This window comes from Tyto alba, unplaced genomic scaffold (assembly GCF_018691265.1).
Source record: "Tyto alba isolate M040663 unplaced genomic scaffold, T.alba_DEE_v4.0 Super-Scaffold_1000006, whole genome shotgun sequence".
Classification (NCBI taxonomy): domain Eukaryota; kingdom Metazoa; phylum Chordata; class Aves; order Strigiformes; family Tytonidae; genus Tyto; species Tyto alba.
The window spans coordinates 25761359-25778589 of NW_024881272.1; the positions used below are offsets into that span (position 1 = coordinate 25761359).

Genomic DNA, 17231 nt, shown 5'->3' on the forward strand with positions numbered 1-17231 from the left:
CACAGGACTGGATTTAATACTTCTCAAGTTAGTTTTAAATAGCATATCTAAGGATCATGAAGCTTTTGAATGGGACAACAGATCTGGTAGGTTTAATAAGAGACTTTGGTTCAAGCAGGGAGTTTTCCCTGCTGTTATTTCCTGAAAGAAAACTCTTCTTGTGAAATAGCCATTTCCTTTTCTTTTAACAAGAAAATTCAATTTCTCTTCCCTTTTGCTTAGCCAGTTCCTCCTCTTTGCCTTCATTGCCACAAATTCCCTAATCTTGTTATTCTTGGGTGTTGTAAAAGTGTAATCATCTGAGCCATGAAATTGAAGACAACAGTAACACTTCCAGGGAAGTGACTTAAGTCAGAGGAATTAATTCTCCCAGTAGACAGCTCTTATTTAGAACAAATGTGATTTTCAGAACCAAAGCTATGTTTTTAATGAGGCTCTATAAAAATATATGTAACCCAGAGCTGCTGGGAAATTCAGTGTTATGTCAGAGAAATGCATTATGTCAGGAAAACAGCAGCCAACAGGATCATGCAGGAAGTTCAACGCTCAGTTCCCTGCAGAGAAAACCCATTTCTGTATTTTTCACCCTCAGAGACCACTCCCCCGAACAAGGGAATCTACAGCTATTTATTGAGTGTCTGAATCTGGCCCACCCAAAAGGTGCGCTTTGAGATTCAATTGAGAAAAGAGATGGCTTTTCCTCCTTCTCTTTCAAATCAAGTCAGCACACACGAGCAGGTGGGTCTCCACACAACACAGCATTTAAACATGGAAGTCCTTGTCCCAGGACGTTACAGATGCTGAGAGTTGGCTTTTTTCTTTCCCTGGGAAATGCAAGATTAATGCTTTGGTCTGAGATGAGGCCTCGTTTTCAGCTCTGTGCCTCAGTTTCCTTTCTCACCTGCTGTCTTTATCTTTACCCAGAGCAGGGACTGCCTTACCTGCACTTATGTAGTGAAGCACCAGAGGCGTGGATGGGACATCGCAGTGTGAGACCCCATTCAGAGGGATTTCCAAGGTTTTATAGCCATGAAAAAGAGTTTAGTGAGCAAGGATGCAGCAAAAATTTGCCTTGGCTTTGGGGCTGGTCAGTGTTTTCAGATGAAGGATAAGAAAGAAAAGCCATTTGGAGACCATCGCGCAGCACGAAGCTGGGAGGGCAGCCTCCAGGAGCTTTCCATGCTCTGCTACCTGGGTTTACGTCCCCAGAGCAAAAAGCTCTGCTGGTCCCAGGTGCAGCTGTAATTGCCAGCCAAAGGTTATTTTTCTCCAGTGAACTCGGTGGCCCTGTGAAAGGTTCCCAGCCCAGAAATCAAAACCGGCTGCTTATTTGCACAACAGCCATGGGGTGTGGGCAGCAGCGATGTGCCCATACCTAAGGAGGCTGCAGAAACCAGACCCCTTGGGTTTGCCAGCAGCGCGTCCTTCCCACGTACAAAATCTGCCTACAAAAGGAGAGTGTGGAGCCCCAGAGACAGCAAATGGGATAAAGCACCAGCTGTTTGCAATGGAGAGGGAGGATCAACTCCTAATGACAGCATCATGTTTGCCTGGCTCAGCTGGAGATAAAAAGATGATCATACTGATTTCTCATACTGAGATAACAACAGAGGATTTGTCTCCAAAAGAAGCATCTTTTCTGCCTATGTGCTAGCAAAATAAATCATATTTCTGTCTGACTTTATAGAAAACTTCATCAAATATCTATCAGGCACCAGGCCAGAGAGCTACATATGAAACTGCTCACTGTCACAGCAGATTGATTCCAGAAACTCCAGCAAAGATTTCAGCAGGAGAGGTCTCCTGCAATGGTTTTGGGAGGGTACACAGGTATCTAAAGGCATGGCTTATTAAAAGCACTGTTGCAGAGATCTGTTTTTTTGGATGTGATTGAAAGCAAGGGGTCTGGTAAGGGACTGTAGCCCTAAAGCTGCCTTTGAAGTTTGGTCCTCATGTGGAGACAGAGCCCAGAAAAATCTCATTTTAGAGGTGCCTGGAGGATTGAATAATAGAGCAATTCTCAAGTGTTTGGATCGGAAATTTCATCTGGAACCTGGGAAGTTTTTTCCTGGCAAAAGCATCATGAGAATCAGTGTCTTCTCAGGACAGGCCAGTTTTAAGAAATCAGAATTTCCTGATGTGCTCCCTGGAAAAACTCCTGGGGACCCTTTGTATGCAAGGATGCCTTGAAAAATATAATCTGTCCTCCCAGCCCTGATACTCTTTGTGCTCTGAAAATTCAAAGCCATGTCAGTGTGTGCAGGTCCCACAGAGAGAGACTGAGAGTGATTACAAATAGCAGGAGATCTGCTGATGGAAACAGCCAAATCTCCTCTCCACAGACTTTGTAAATTAGACCGAACAAAGCCGTGGAAACATGCCTGTATGGAGCAATCCTCACTGACCAACCCTGAGGGTCCAGCTGTCTTCTGGAGCCTGGTGGTTCACTGAGAGCCTGGGTGAGAAGTGGTCCCCTCCTCGCTGGAGCTCCCTGAGTCAGCAGTGGGGGCAGCTGGGACGGCAGAAGCCCCCAGAGTGGCCACCACTACATGGAGCCAATCTCCAAGAGTTTTAAATTGATATTAAAATTAAGTAAGTCAAGCTCCCAGGTTCCCTAGGGAGCTTGAGAGAGCAAACAATGTAAGGCAATGCCAGGGGAGATGTTCCACATTCTTGGTCCATCTAGAGGGGAGTGCTGCTGCAGAGGATGATCATCTGCTGTGGCTTCACATCACCCTGGGGACGTGGGCAGGGTATCGCTCTGAGGCCACCCCAAATGAGGAGCTCTTCAGGGTCATAAGTCTGATAGCCGGGAGTTTTAGAAAACAAATATACAAACCACTCCTAGAGTATGTTGTAGTGGGACAGCCAGCAGTGACTGAGGGTCTCTCCTATGGATGCTGAAAGCTCAGCTGAGCTGACAGCATCTGACAGTTGGAGAAAACCATCCTTTCAACCTCTAAGTTGAGCACATTTGCTATGGACTCACTGGAGACTAGTAACATAAAAGCTCATATTTTTTTTAACAGAGGGACTTTGCAAATGAAATTTTCACATTTTCATGGATATTTCTGCTCTTTCATGGATTTTTTTTTCCTCTTCTAGGACTTGTCCAGGGAAAAACACCCCATTTCCAGCACAAGAGAGACCTGGAAGGTTTCTACCTTTGCCATGGACTTTTGAGTCTCGCAAAAGAATGACAGTTCATGAGCATTCATGGAGCTCCTGAAACAGAATCGGAGTGATAGGCCAGAGAGAGAGGTGAGGGCTCCTAGGGAAGGGTAAGTATTTCACAGGATGGAAGCATTCAGCCAGCTCAGCCTAATGAAAGAGAGGCTCTAGGAAATCTGCAGCAAATCTAAAATCTTTCAGGAATATAAATTTCCAGGAGGCAAAAACATATCTCGGTCAAAAGCCACTGTTGGTACAATTATAAAAAGAAATAAACCGCCATGAATAAATTTGGGCTGGGAATTAGAAAAAGCTAATTACATTCCATGTAATGTTTCTGTTTTATTCTTCCAGATGGAGAGAGAAGCTCATGGTCCAGGTTAGTGCTGAGCAGCTGCCATGGCAGGAATGCTACTGTCTGCAAGTCCAGGAGGGCAGCAGTGGATGCTCAGCAAACCCTCCTCTGTGCTTTTCTCTCTGGTCTCAGTTTAGAAAAAGAAAAACTCTTCCAGGGAGTTCTTCCTAATGGCCAAAAAAAAATCCTTTCTGAAGGGAGCAGGTTTCATTTTACACACATTGTCCATGGAGCCTTCTTAGCCAGCTCATTTCCCAGGTCTTTAACCAGCCAGCCTGCCTGGAATGGAGAGATTTCCTCTCATCTCAAATCACTTGGCTGCACATGGGAGAGAATCCCTTTGACGAGGTGAATTTGCAAGGCTCTCAAATCCTCTTTATTCTCACTGTGCTATCACTCCTCGACTCATCTCCAAGAGACCATGATGGGCTAAGCCCAGGAGGAGCACAGAAGAGTGATGGTACCAATCCTAGACACACACAAACATACACAGATACAGCTTCCACCCCTTCCCCACACCATAAATTAAACATCACCTATACCCAGGACTGGGGAGGATCAGCTAAAATAATCCAATCCAGTGCTCCATCACCAGAGAGGTGGAATTCAGAACAGCCCACAGTTTTTACCCACCCCATCCCACAAACCTGCTCCTCCCATATCCCTGATAAACTGGAGGCCCACAAGTCACATCTGGCCTGTTCAGGTACAAATCTGGGGGTTAACACACCCATGGAGGAAAAAGAGTCTAAACTGGCCTATTCTTGAGTTAGCCAAAGCAATGATAGTAGGAGTCCATGGTAGGAGTGGTGTTTAGGCAACCGGGGCTTCAAAGGTGCAATGGCATTCAAGAGACAACATGAACTCTTAGGGATGCTTTTTCCTTGCAGCTAGTTGCACTGGCTAGAAAATCAAGCAGGAGAGTGAGGAGCACAAGGTAAAATGAATACAGACAGCTTTGGGGCACACACAGTCCTGGGGTGAGGGAGACGGTGGTTGGTAGAGTGAAAGAGCAGGTGCGCCAAATGCTTACTGAGTGCAATTATTTTAATGAGTTTCTTTTCCAAATTCCATATCGCACACACATAAATAGTAATTTAAAAAAAGACTCACACCAAAAACGCTGACTTAGAGCACAAGAAACTCTCCCTGTCTCCCGCTACACAAGGAGGCACAAGATTCACAACATTAGTCACGACTGATCACGGAGGTGGACAGACAGACATGGAAATCCTGAAAGACAGGAAAAGGCAAAAGCAGAGCATTCATGCTTCAGAAGGCAGATGTTCCCATGCCCACCTTGTTGTGCAGGCAGGCAGCTGGGGTCACAGCTTGGCATACAGACCCACCACACCAGGGGACCAGCATCTCACCGGTCCTACTCCTCTGCTTGCCCAGGTGTCATCTCTGCTGGCTGTTGTTCCTTGGGTCCCAGGGGCATCAGCTCCCGGAGCAACACCGGCTGTATGGCGACCTGCGTGTGCAGTGCAAGATGAGCCAGGTCCCCAGGCCATGTTGGGGTTTCCTGTATGGTACAGTCTGTGAGACCACAACACAAATGTGAACAACACGAAACTCCTAGCTGGCCCTCAGTCCTGCTTCTGCCCCCATTCCTGCCCAAGGGGCCTTTGCCTTCTACTTGTATGGGATCTGCCGTTGTATTATCCATCACCGGTAGCATTTCATGCTGCAGCTGTCATAGATTGATTCCAGTATGCACACTCCAAACTTGGGTTTCAAGCCTTCAACGAGTAGAGGAAGGACTTGTATGGTTACCACTTGATTTTACTATTTTTTTTGCTTCCAGTGCTTGAAGAAAAGTGCTGCAGTAACCATATTCATGTGGGCAATGCCTGTAAAGGACCTCTAGCCTGTTGTGTGCTATTCCAAAAAGCTGGTGAGCCAGCAAGCTGGGAATCAAACCTACACCAGAAAGCTATTCTGTTTAATTGCTACAGCAATCACCAGCAGGCAAAAATCATGGGAGCCTTTTGTTCAGTACAGCAGTTCCTGCGTGCCAAAGGGCAGCCGGTGCTGGAGGCAGAGCCCACCCATGAAAATGAGCTTTAAAGATCATGCAGAGATCAGACCATAGAGACTCACCCACCTTCAAGCAATCTCCAGACTCAGGTGTGCTAATACCAACCCTGCTGTTTGGCAATGTTTTAATCTTTAAAGCAGCTTTAAGTGGAATTTGGAACAGGTATTTTCCCTCTCATACAGTCAGGGAGCTGAGCAGTAGCACAAATAAATGATTTGCCCAGGACTTGCAGGCTGTACCGAAGACTTGAACCCACATCTTTCCAGGCCCACATAAACATTCTTTTCCCAATCCTGCCTCTACCCCCCCTAGACAGTAGACCAGCCCTGCTAAAATCACAGATGTGATTCCTTGATGTAGAAGCAGCTAGCTGTTCAAGGCAGCAAACCATTGGTGCACTCAAGAAGGACCCACATTATGACAGAGTGTTTGATTACCTTTCATCAAGACATGAAATTCAACCTCACCCCACCCGAATTCACAAAGGACACATCAGCTGCACAGCAGCTCCCCAGAGCAACCAGGACACCTCATGCATGGACTGTACAGCATCATGGCTCTTCTCTCCAGCTCCTCCACAAGCCCACACGCCATCACTTAACCCAGCACACTAGCCATACAGCTCTCACAGCCTGGCCATGCAGAGGTCTGCTGATGGCCCAGGAGAGCCTTGGCCATGTCACAACCTTGCCCTCTCCTCCAGCATTTCCCCTTCAGCCCTCCCACCTCTCCACACATCTATTTCTGCTAGATAACTCCTCAGCCTAGCAGAACACTGACGCTGGGATGAATGGGAAGCATTCATGGCTACAAGAGATGTGAAGTACCATAAGAAAGAGATGACTGAAGGAAACATGACAAAAGGCCTCAGAAAACCTGAGTGGTGTGGGGAACATGGACTGTTTGCTGGACCTTTTAATCCAGGAAACTTGGGGCATCAAAGGGAATTAGTAGGGTGCAGGAATAAAATAAACCAAGGATAGAGAACTTTATGGCCTCACATTAAACTGGGCATCTCCCTGTTGCAGGATCACAAATGGTGAAAGTTACCAGACATTCGAGTTGCAAATGAAGAAGAAATTCATCCAGGGCTACTAAATATTGACACCACTTTCAGCTCAGGAAGCTTCTAAGCTTCCTGCATTGGAGCAGTAGAGGCTGGGAGAGCATTTGGGGCAAGCAACATCCTGGTTTTGCCCTGTCTTTATGCTCTTCTCCAGACCTTGCTTTTGGCCTTGTCAGAAATGGGATGCTGGGCTAGCTGTGTCTTTGGAATGATCTGGTATGGTGACTCTTGTGTCCATATGACTTCCTAATCACTCAAAGTCTCCAGAGCCCAATTTCAAATATAAGATTTCTATAAACACAGGATCTATACAGCCGTTCCTACTCAAAATCCATTCTCCTGGTGCTGCCTCCCCATGTACAGGTCCTGCCTAGCACAATTGTCCTTCCCCACACTGGTACCATATCTCATAAAACATGTGAACAGCCCCTACAGGAGTCCAGGCAAAGGCCCATTATCACAGCACCATCTTCCCAGACGGGGTTGCCCAGGGAAGAACACAAAGCTTTTGCAGCAATAATCCATCAGATCAGGGTCTTTCCGGGGCAGAGGTGGTGTCTTTGCATTGAACAGTTCTTGATAAATTCTCTTCTGCAAACTCATCCCAATGCTTTGCAAGCTCACGAGCACAGTGAGTAGCCAGTTTCTTGCAGCAAGGAGATCCACTCCTGATTGACCACTCTGTGTAATGGATCTCCCAGTCACTTCAGTGAACGAGATACAGTCACCACCTTCCAGCACAGCTATACTGAAGCCCACACAGTTATTTGCCTCTTGTCCCAAGCCAGACTTCCACAAAAAGATGGAAAGGAAGCTGCCTAGCATTCAGTACATAGTCATTGCCCAAAGATTTCATTTGCAGGCTCCTTCTAATCTCTGGTTACTCCAAGAGCTTGTCCCCAAGGATTCAGCCTGGCCGACCTTCCAACATACTTACTGCACAGAGCAACACAGCTGCAGCCCAACCTGATTAAAACAAGAGCAAAATACCAGTGCTAATTGTGATCCATGTGATTAGTTGTCTCTTAGAATGGGTGGTGTAAAGTCACCCGAATGAAGGCAAGGTGGGGCAAAGATTTTTCAGAGGGGAGATTGTTTCACACTGCTTTTTCAATAGCAGACACAAAGCTTTGTCCCTACTGCCAAAAAGCCTGGCACTAAAACTGCTGAAATCTTCTTGTGACTGAGTGGCAGCAAGCTGTAATTTACTGCATTCCTGCTTCTTTTACGTTCAAGAATTGCTTCAATTCTGAGAAGAAAGAGCTGTCATTTGTCAGCCCCATGTATCCCCTCCTTCCAGCCATCACATTTACACATTATGCTACACAAATTAATTCATTCCTCTCTTCCTATCTGCTCCCCCAAAAAGCTGGTGTATTCCCAGAAAGTGAGAGTCATCCTTCCACAGCAACATCATTATCAATTTTCTTTTTAAGGACATGTAATGGGCATGTTCCTTTCAGCAAAAATCTGAAATTTTTCTGCTGTTGCATCCACCTCCCTTAAATGGATTCAGAGAGACATGCCTCTGCTGACTTTTCATAAACACCTTCCCCACACCTCTGATAGATGGTACATCATGGATTTACAGCCCACTCGTTGCAGCGTCTGGCTGGCTGCTAACAAAAGCTCTGCCTGGCTTTAGGATGTGGCCAGGTCCCTGGGCAAGTTGAGCTGTATCGCCTCTCCTCCTGTAGTGTACTTGGCCACCGGCCCGTTGCCTTCCATGGTGAAGAGCTTGCAAGTCTTTGCATTTTCATGAACCGGTGTGGACTTTTTTGAGGATATGGGGGAATTTGTGGGGCTCAGCTGAACAGCAGTGGTATCCTGCACCGTGTGCTCACTAGTTTCAATTTCAAAGGCTGTGTTGCCAGGTTTGATGAGCCCAATGTTAGAACCTGGTTTGGATTTCCTGGTCCCATGAGCTGGGGGCCTCCGGCTGCAGATGCAGCAGGCACCAAAGAATGTGAAGGCCACCACCAGCAAGATGGGTCCGATGATGATGGGAGGGTTGTTCACTGGGAGAAAGGTCCCAAAGGCAAATGCTCCCACTAAAGTGATGTTGATCCCTGCTAGCATGATGCAAAGTCCACAAGCACAGCAGAGAGCAGGGGAAGGGAGGCCCTGAGGTCGTGTCTTTTTCTGGATGGGTTTCTGGGACAAAGAGGCACTGCTCTTTTCACTGAACATGTTGAGATGAGTCTCAGAGGTCACCTTCAGTCCTCACGGGTTGTAGCACTGTGTTGAGAAGGCTAGCTCTGGTCTCCTGCTGCCTTGAAATCCCTGGAGAGGAACAGAAAAGCATGCAGCTGTTAGAGCAATGAACCAAAGGCACTTTTCCACCACCATTCATGGTGACCAGCATCGTCTCCAGGTTTGCTCGTATCAATGACCAAGTACAAATCCAAGCCTGCTCTCAAGTCTGGGCTCCCCATGTCCATGGTGGTCACAGGCTGTCAGCCTCAGGCTGAAGCACTGACCCTAGTGTGCTCAGTGCTCTTTGCCATCCAGATGGATGATGCCCAGGTAAATCCGAGCATGAGATGGCCCAGAGACTATGCTTGGCTCTGCCTAGAGTTTGAACCACAGAACAGTATTGCAGCAGTGTGGCTGGACAGACAGACTCACATCATGATCGTAGACATTTCTCACCTGGGTTTGAGACCTGCTGTGTACATCTCTTGATGCTCCCTCTACTCCATCCACCTTTCCCTTAAAATACAGGTTCTTCAGGACAGGCAATACATCCTGCTGCCCATTTGGGCAGTAGCTGGTGTCACAGTGTTTGTCATCACCCACACAACACCTGCCCAGAATAATAACAGACTCCAGGACTGCTCTGAACATCCCTTGCTGCAATTTGAGTGCAACATATATTTGGACAGGTAAAGGTCCCAAACTGTAACAGAAAGTGGGACTCTCTGCTCCACTTCTCAGCTGTCCGGCAATTGAAACTAGTCATCTAGGTTGTTTTTCTAGCCAGTGGAGATTAAAAGGTGCCAGAAGATGATCCAGAACTTCCCAAAAAGAAGTCCACAATGGGAGGCTGAGCTACCTATGGAGGGAACCTTGGAGATGACTCAAGCAGTTAACAGTTAAATGGTCAGTGAGACAAACTCTATCCCCAGATACTGAATGACTTGCCATAAGCCACAGAAGTCTATGATAAAATGGAGCAAATGTGGGTGTCTGGCCTGCTGGACCATGCTTTTCACCATGTATCACACCACATTCGGTGTGATCACATGAGATCCCATAGGAGAAGGCAGGGAAGCATATTTGCCTCAATTGTAAAATCAAACTTGTACAAGGTTCATGCATAAGCAACATTGGCTCCTGGATGGAGGCACATAGAAACTGAGATGATGAAGCTGGAAAAGAGCCTCTGTGGGGATCTGCCTAGGACCCATGACAGGAACACATAGCCCTGACTGACAAGAGCCGCTTCTCCATGGAGGAGATTATTGGATGTGATAGGAGTTGGCTCTGTGTTCACTGTACTTTGATGGGAAGCCAAACTGCCAGAAGCCAAATCGCCAGCAGTTTGCTGGAGGTGCCTTTGATTTTACAGGCAGGAGAGTATTTCTCTTCCCAGCCTGATAGCAAACAATAGTGGTCTGCTCTCTCCTACTCCCCTGCCTGGCTCCCTAACTTCTTCCCTCCTCTGGTGTCAAATAACTTTCAAAAGGGTTGCTGGTGAAAAACAGATACTGCACAGTTTTCTACTGCAAGAGCCAAGAATCACTGTTGTGCTATTAACACTCTGCAGCCACTAAATTAAAAAACAAACAAAAAAAAAAAAAAAAAAAATCAAACCCACAAATAACAAAAAACACAAAAAACACCAAAACACCAAAATATCACCCATCAACCTGAAACATGCCAATGGGATCAGCCGGGTGTTTTCACCATGTTTCCTAGGTTATAAAATTTTCCCACGCCTCCAGCTGAGGCAAAGCTCTCTGTTGCCCTGTGTGGTGTTATATCTCGTTTCCTTGGCGTGGGCTTTTGTTTAGACCTGAATGAAGTGCAGCAGTGAACTTTCAGTGAAGTTCCCATTCAGTGACAGGCACGTGGAAGGATTAAATCCTTCCTCATCTAGGGATGCCTGAGTGGGAAGGAGTATCTCTGCAGGCAGAGATTTTTCAGGAGAACTGAGAGCGTGTGAGAAAGAAAGGGCATTTTCTCCATTAGCCAGACTAACACATAGACAGATTAACACATACACAAGTTTCTCCAGCAGTGCCCTTCTGTTCTGTCTGGGAACCCTGGCACACTGACGTGAACTAAAGCCCTGATTCTGCCTCCTTCACCAGCCCTGGACCAGCAGCAAGATAGCTTTGGGTTAAAGACACACATACACATGCGCACACACACTGTTCTCAGCCTAGCTTTTACAGATGCCAGTCGAAATCTTCAGTACACAGAGGCTGCAGACACCCCAGCATGGCTCTTCCCCTCAGTCTGCCCTACATCCTCCCGCTGCGAAGTGCTCAGCAGGGAACTGCACGGCTCCTTGAGGTTAAATCATATCACAGATCCGCTCCATCAGGTTTCTCCCTCCCGAATCCCCAGCACTCCACCCTTCAAGAATTCCCCCTCCTGGGGGATCTGAGCCACTATCACAGCTGCTGGGCTCTAGTGGGATGCACAAAGAAGCTGGCTGCCTCTGCTCCTAGGCAAGGCAGAGACCAGAGGTCATGCTCCCACTGAGATTTTCAGAAGGAGCTTCAACCCGTTGCCCATCACATCTGTCAGCAATCACCTGTAGTCACTCCAAAGAGACCATGCTGGCTTCTGGCTGCTTTCATAGCTGTAGCAATATCACCCAGCATGGTCCCTGGTAGCTCATTTTCTCTGCCTGGCAATTTTTGTTCATCGTTACAGCTCTGCGAGTGTAGGGGGGTTAATCTTGGGCAAAATCCTCACTGACCTCCCCGGGCTGTAACAGGGGAGGAGAGGAACAGAGGGGCTTGTTCAGGCACCATTGGCAATGATAAATCAGGGTAGCCCATCTAAGGACAGCTCACCCCAGCAGGTAAAGGAGAACCACAAATCCACTCTGCAAGGATAAATGACATGAGAGAACGATCCAGCTGGGCACAGGGTGTGTACAGTCACCATCAGTTTCCCAGGCATTCACGGCTGTCTCCTGGCAAGTGAAGAGAAGTTTGCAAATAAACCGTTGTGGCTAAAGCAGTGATGAGTAGCTTGCCAGGAGTCCTTGTGCTGGGAGGCCCATTGGGCTGAGTGTCTGGGAACATATGAGTATCAGCCTGCACAAAAGGTCAGAGACTAGAGTAGGTAGCGTGACAAAACCCAGGGTCCTGCACCTCCTTAAATACACCTATGTCTTTAAAACATGTATGTGTCAGTTCAAAGGGCCAGGTCGAACACGAGGGCTGTGACACTGCCCAAAGAGTGAAGCTGTAACAATGTGAATCCAAGGGTTTGTGTTGCACACCCTTAGGTGCAGAATAAAAGCACCTGGAGGTGACTGAGGGAGCAAGGCACCACACCTGCTGAGATGGCATCAAGGAAAAGCACAGGAAGCCAAATCTGCCTCATTCACATTATCTATATGGAGATATACCCAGAACCGTCGGACAGAGCTAGCTGGAGTGGTCAAAAATAGAGCCAGGGTTGAGATCTCATTTAAACTGTGTGAGCTATTCTGGAGCTTGTCACACCCTTTCTGTAGCTGCACCATAGGGTTCTGGCCATGCTGTGTCCAAGACAAAACTTCTTTCCCATCCTCTTTGGTTGCGGCACCTGCATGGGCTGACACCCTTCCCAGCAGAAAGCAATGGACTCACTGTAGAATCTAAGAGGAACCCTGCCTGGAGTGGGGACCTCTCCCATCAGCTTGGAGATAGAAGATCTTGGGAGACAGCATCATCACAGGGCTAGGACCTGATATGCACACACACCACAGGGTAACCAGCAGTACATAAAAGACAGCATGTTTGAACTGGGAACATTCAAAAAGTAGATCACTGTTTACTCTTGTCTTGATCTCCATATAAAAACATCAGGGATTATACACAGGGGATTTCTGTTGGAAAACCAGATGAAATGGGGATGAGAAAGAGAACAGAGCAGTGGAGGAGAAGCCAAAGAAACCAAACCACAACAAAGCCAGAGAATGCCTTACACTATCTTTTACCTGATAAGACTCTACAACAACACAAAGTCCGTCTTTATTCCTATTGTCATGTGCAACAGAAGCATCTTTGTTCTCCTGTTATCTCCTAAAGCAGAGGCTGATGCTGTGGGGAGAAGGGTCCCTCTCCATCCCCTTGCAGTCACAAGAACTCACTGATGTGGGTCAGCTCCCACTGCTGACCTGCCTGAGGATATCTGGCAGCTTTTACCTTCCCCTTCAGACAAGTTAATGGGTTCAGAAATGACCAACTTTCCAGCAAATTATCCTGTCCCAAATGATTAATTTCCTTTTCATCGGGAGTGGAAAAAGTTCCTTTTGGGCTCTCTGTGTGAAACAGGTTATTTTCTTCAGTTAGAGTCTAGATTTCCTCTCCAAACAACATTTCAGCTTGAAATGCATTACTGACAAGCACTGCTACACAGAAAAGCTGCATGTCTGAGCTAGAGCGATGGGAATCCAGAGGCTATAGTGATTCCTTCCACGGGAATATCCATCCCTCCCTATATTCTAAGGTGGACAAAGACTTTCATTGACAGCTCTCAGAGTTCCTAGAGCTCGAAGGGCATAGTGACATATTCAGCCAGCATTTTAGGAACATCATTTAAAGCCGTACCAGCAGCACCAGCAACATGCACCGATAAGCATGTTTCCCTCTTAGTTGCAGCGAGGGGGGTCGAGCTGTCATCCTTCCACTCCGTCTCACTGCTGCAGCACAGCCAAAATATTTGGCAGACCCCAGAGGAGTTTCCTTTCTAGAGGTGTGGTGGCACAGCGAGATAATGACAGTGATCAGCAAACAGAAACTGCAGTCAGACAGCTATAACGACACACACACACACCCCCCCCCCCCGCACACACTCAGGCTCACAAACACGCACGCCCGCACCCTTTGACTGTCAGGAGAAGCACAAGACTTTTTCCCTGAGCAAAGTGCTGGGAAACTCTCCGGCAGGGCCAGGGAGCCTCTGTGTCTGGAAGGTGGGGGGACACTTACCTGGGCTGGGGCGCAGAGCCGGGGAAGGCGATGGAGGGAGCGGGTGCCCCAGGTCTCCCCTTCACCCTTCAGTCGGGGGTGCCAAGGCCATGGCCAGTAACAGCAGGGCCGGGGCTGGAAGCCCAGCTGTGTGCTAGGAGAAGGGATCTCACGTGCCTCCTCCGCGCTCTTCGCCGAGCTCGGGAAAACTTTGCTCGGGTGCCGGGCGAGCCCCGGGCGGTCCCCGGGAGAGCTGAGCGGGCTGTGGGCGAGCTTGGCCGCCCTCTCCCCACTTTCCCCCTTCCCTTCGGAGGATGATATCCCTCTCCTCAGGCGGAAGGGAGTTCAGACGCAGCATCGCTGCCCCGCCGCATCCTCTCCTGCCTCCTCCCCCTCGTCCCCCAGCCGGGCTCAGCCCCGCCGCCTCCCGCGCTGTCCGGCAGGCTCCCACCCTCTCCCCACGCCTTCTTTTCCTTCTTCCTTTTCTACTCCAAGGTTGCAGCTCCCGCCCCCCTCAGCTGACAGAGGTGCCCGGAGCAGAACAGCCCCTTTTTCCCCCGGGGAGAGGAAAAACCCTTCGAGCGCGTCTCCGCCGAGGGGCAGCCCCAGCCCCCCCGGGCCGGAGAACAAAGCGACCGCTGCCGCACCGGGAGAGGAGAGGCGAAACACCGCCAAATGCCAAGGAAAAAGATGCAGGCTCTCCGCTTGCTGCAGAGAGGCAGGGATCTCTTAAACGCAAGAGGTTGGAAACGCACTTTATGAATAAAATTTAAAAAAAAAAAAAAAAAAAAATACAAGTGGTGTCCGGGTGCCTTTGGATCCTGGAGGGATGCAGGAGTGAGTCCTCACTGGGCAGTGACGGGTGCTGGGACAGAACCTCCCAGAGGTACAAATGTTCAGGGTGTGGGAGCTGTCAAATCCCCCCAAAATGTCCGCAGATGCAAAACTAATGTTTTAACGTGGCAATAAGATCTCAGGTATGCTAAATGCTCTAAAAACATGCCCGATGCTAGACCCTGCTGCAAGCATAGACAATATCTTAGCCCCCACATTAAGAAGCCAATCATTGTCTGTTTGCAGACTTGGTGACAGCAGGAAACGAGGCAAACTGCAAGTTATGCCCTGGATGGAGTATATATTATAGCTTAAGCGATGATGCTGACACTCACATGTCCTCATCTGCTCTCCATGCCCACACTGCTGTAACCAGCCTGGATGCTGCCAGTGACAACTGAGCAGAGGCACTTCTCCAGCTTATTGCAGAAAAATCCTATATGAATAGGGCTGGAGCTGACTGAACATGAATCATGCTCCCCTCTTTTTTGATTGCTTTCATGATCTCGAGAGAGAGAGGAGGAGAAAGGTAACATAGAGATGGTAGAAAACAAAGGTCAAAGAGAGAAATCGCTGAAGAGGAGTGAACACTTCTCTGTTCTCCAGGCACTACTCCAGTCTGAGTATTCTTAAAACAGCAGCATCCTCTACTGCATCATATTGCATTTCATCTCACAAGTCACCCTAGAAATTCAGGCAAAAACAAGCTTTGCAGAAAGGGGTTCAGCCCCTGATGAGGAAGATAACTCTGTTTTCTCCTTAACTTGGGTAATGCTAACAGCACACTGCATGACTTGGGTAAGAGAACATCAGAAAAGCAGTGCTGATCAGATATGTTGTCTGCCTGGGCTTCTAGAAAGAAATAACTGGGCGATCTCATTTCAGACCTTCCCAGAGATGCAGCGTCTTCTCTAGAGATTCCCTGGCCCTGTAACATGAGGTTCAAAATGGCTCAGTGTACTCATCCCTACCAGAAAAGGGATGGGAGAGTGCATGATTGAAGATTTTCTAGAGAAAATCTCCACATGGCACATCTGAAAGAGGCAGTTCCATATGTGACAGAACTGGTGTTCAGTGTTTGCTGACTGTTGCTGGATAGAAACCAGAGTGGCTGAACTCATTCTTGGTGTAGCTCCATAGACCCCAACAGAATCAGCCCTATAAGCCATGTTTATTTAGGAACAGTGGCTGTCTGAGGGAAAGAGGCCACCAGGGTCATTGATTTGAGTCCCCTGCTATCATGTTGTATAATAGCATTCATAAAGTGCTCAGGCTTCAGAGGGGGCCAATTAATATCGAATGACCTGTGAGCTGTTCCCTAATTGCACAAGGCAGTGATGAAGAAGGCTGTGCCTGCTCCAGGTTGGCTGTTGTTTGACTCTCCATCACACTTTCTGCTTAATGGTCCATAAATGCAATAAAAAGGCTTTACTGAAACATTACATATTTAGGGCTCCACTGAAGCAATAATTCTGAATTTCGCATATGTGGCCCTGACAACCTGGTAGACTGCATTCATGTGATTAAAACAACTGCTAATTCAAGAACTAAAATTAAAGGCTAGATTTCCCACTGGTATAAATCAGAGCGGATTCATTGCCTTGCAGAGCTTTGATAGCTCATGAGCATTCATGATTTGCCAAGGGGGTTTTGCCAGACTGATGGATCCTAATTTCAAATTTGTCAGGAAATGGGAAGCCCTGCCTTCTTTAGAGGCAAAATCCCATCCCTCAGCTGACTAGAAATGATATTCCTCTGTGAGAAGCTGTTTGTTCCCAGCTTCTGCTGAATTCAGAAATTAGCTTAAGTCAGAAATTTCTGAATGAGAGGTAAAATTGCCTGTCTGTCTTTTCTCACTGTCAGCTCCTGACTCTGGTTTACATGACTAAGAAATTCAGCTCAAGCATTCTTACACCCACAAAGGCCAGGCTTCAGAGTCACCACCTCCTGATCTGAAGCAGGTCAGGATGATGACTACCACATATGAAGCCCTTAGATATTATGTGGATTTTGTGGGGTTTCTCTCTGCAAGAATAACTGACAGAAGTTGGGAAGGGTAAGGATGATCGAATGCTTTCATAGAGGTTTCAAAGGATTTTGGTTGGGACTAAAACTGGAGTGAAAGTGCATGAGCAGCATCCATGTTTATGAGAACAGCAGCATGCCAACAGCCCAGTTCCACAGCACAACAGGACCAAAAAGCAGCAGCCCACGATGCTGCCCGCTGAACCATACCCAGCACGCAAGGAGTGTGAGCGAGACACAGAACGCTTGGAAGTTTATGGTCCACTAAGATCATTAGACAAAGGTCACTGCAGAAACATCCCCCTGAAGATTTCCACAAGGTCTCCAGTACTGGCACCTCTCTCTGCAGTTACATTTTAATTGACTCTTAAGGGAAGGAAACACCAGACTGAATCTTCTGTTGCTCCAAACCAATCCTAAATGCCACCACATCTGTCTGAAAGTTTGCAGAACAGCAGGATCCGTCTCTGTCTCATGGGCCTGTGCTCTGTGCTGTCTCTGGCAATTCAGAAGAGGGCAAACCCAATCAGTGTGCTTAGACCCAGAACGCAGATGCAACTGGACCTGTCAAATACAACAGATCAGCTGCAGCTTCTGGCT

General features: G+C 47.8%; 1 protein-coding gene across 2 annotated transcripts; it reads right to left on the bottom strand.

The window, feature by feature from the left end:
• Nucleotides 1-4569: 4569 nt before the first annotated feature.
• On the bottom strand, nucleotides 4570-14134 carry TMEM275 (transmembrane protein 275). Of its 2 annotated transcripts, XR_006164743.1 has the most exons (3): nucleotides 13794-14134; nucleotides 4900-8916; nucleotides 4570-4759 (listed from the first exon to the last, which is right to left on the bottom strand). XR_006164743.1 is itself a non-coding variant. In XM_042786370.1 (2 exons), the coding sequence occupies exon 2, from the start codon at nucleotides 8821-8823 to the stop codon at nucleotides 8275-8277; it is 549 nt and encodes a 182-aa protein (XP_042642304.1). In that variant the 5' UTR covers nucleotides 8824-8916; nucleotides 13794-14134; the 3' UTR covers nucleotides 4570-8274. The 2 variants fall into 2 exon arrangements, 1 of the variants encoding a protein (XP_042642304.1); XM_042786370.1 differs by having other exon boundaries at nucleotides 4570-8916.
• Nucleotides 14135-17231: the final 3097 nt, after the last annotated feature.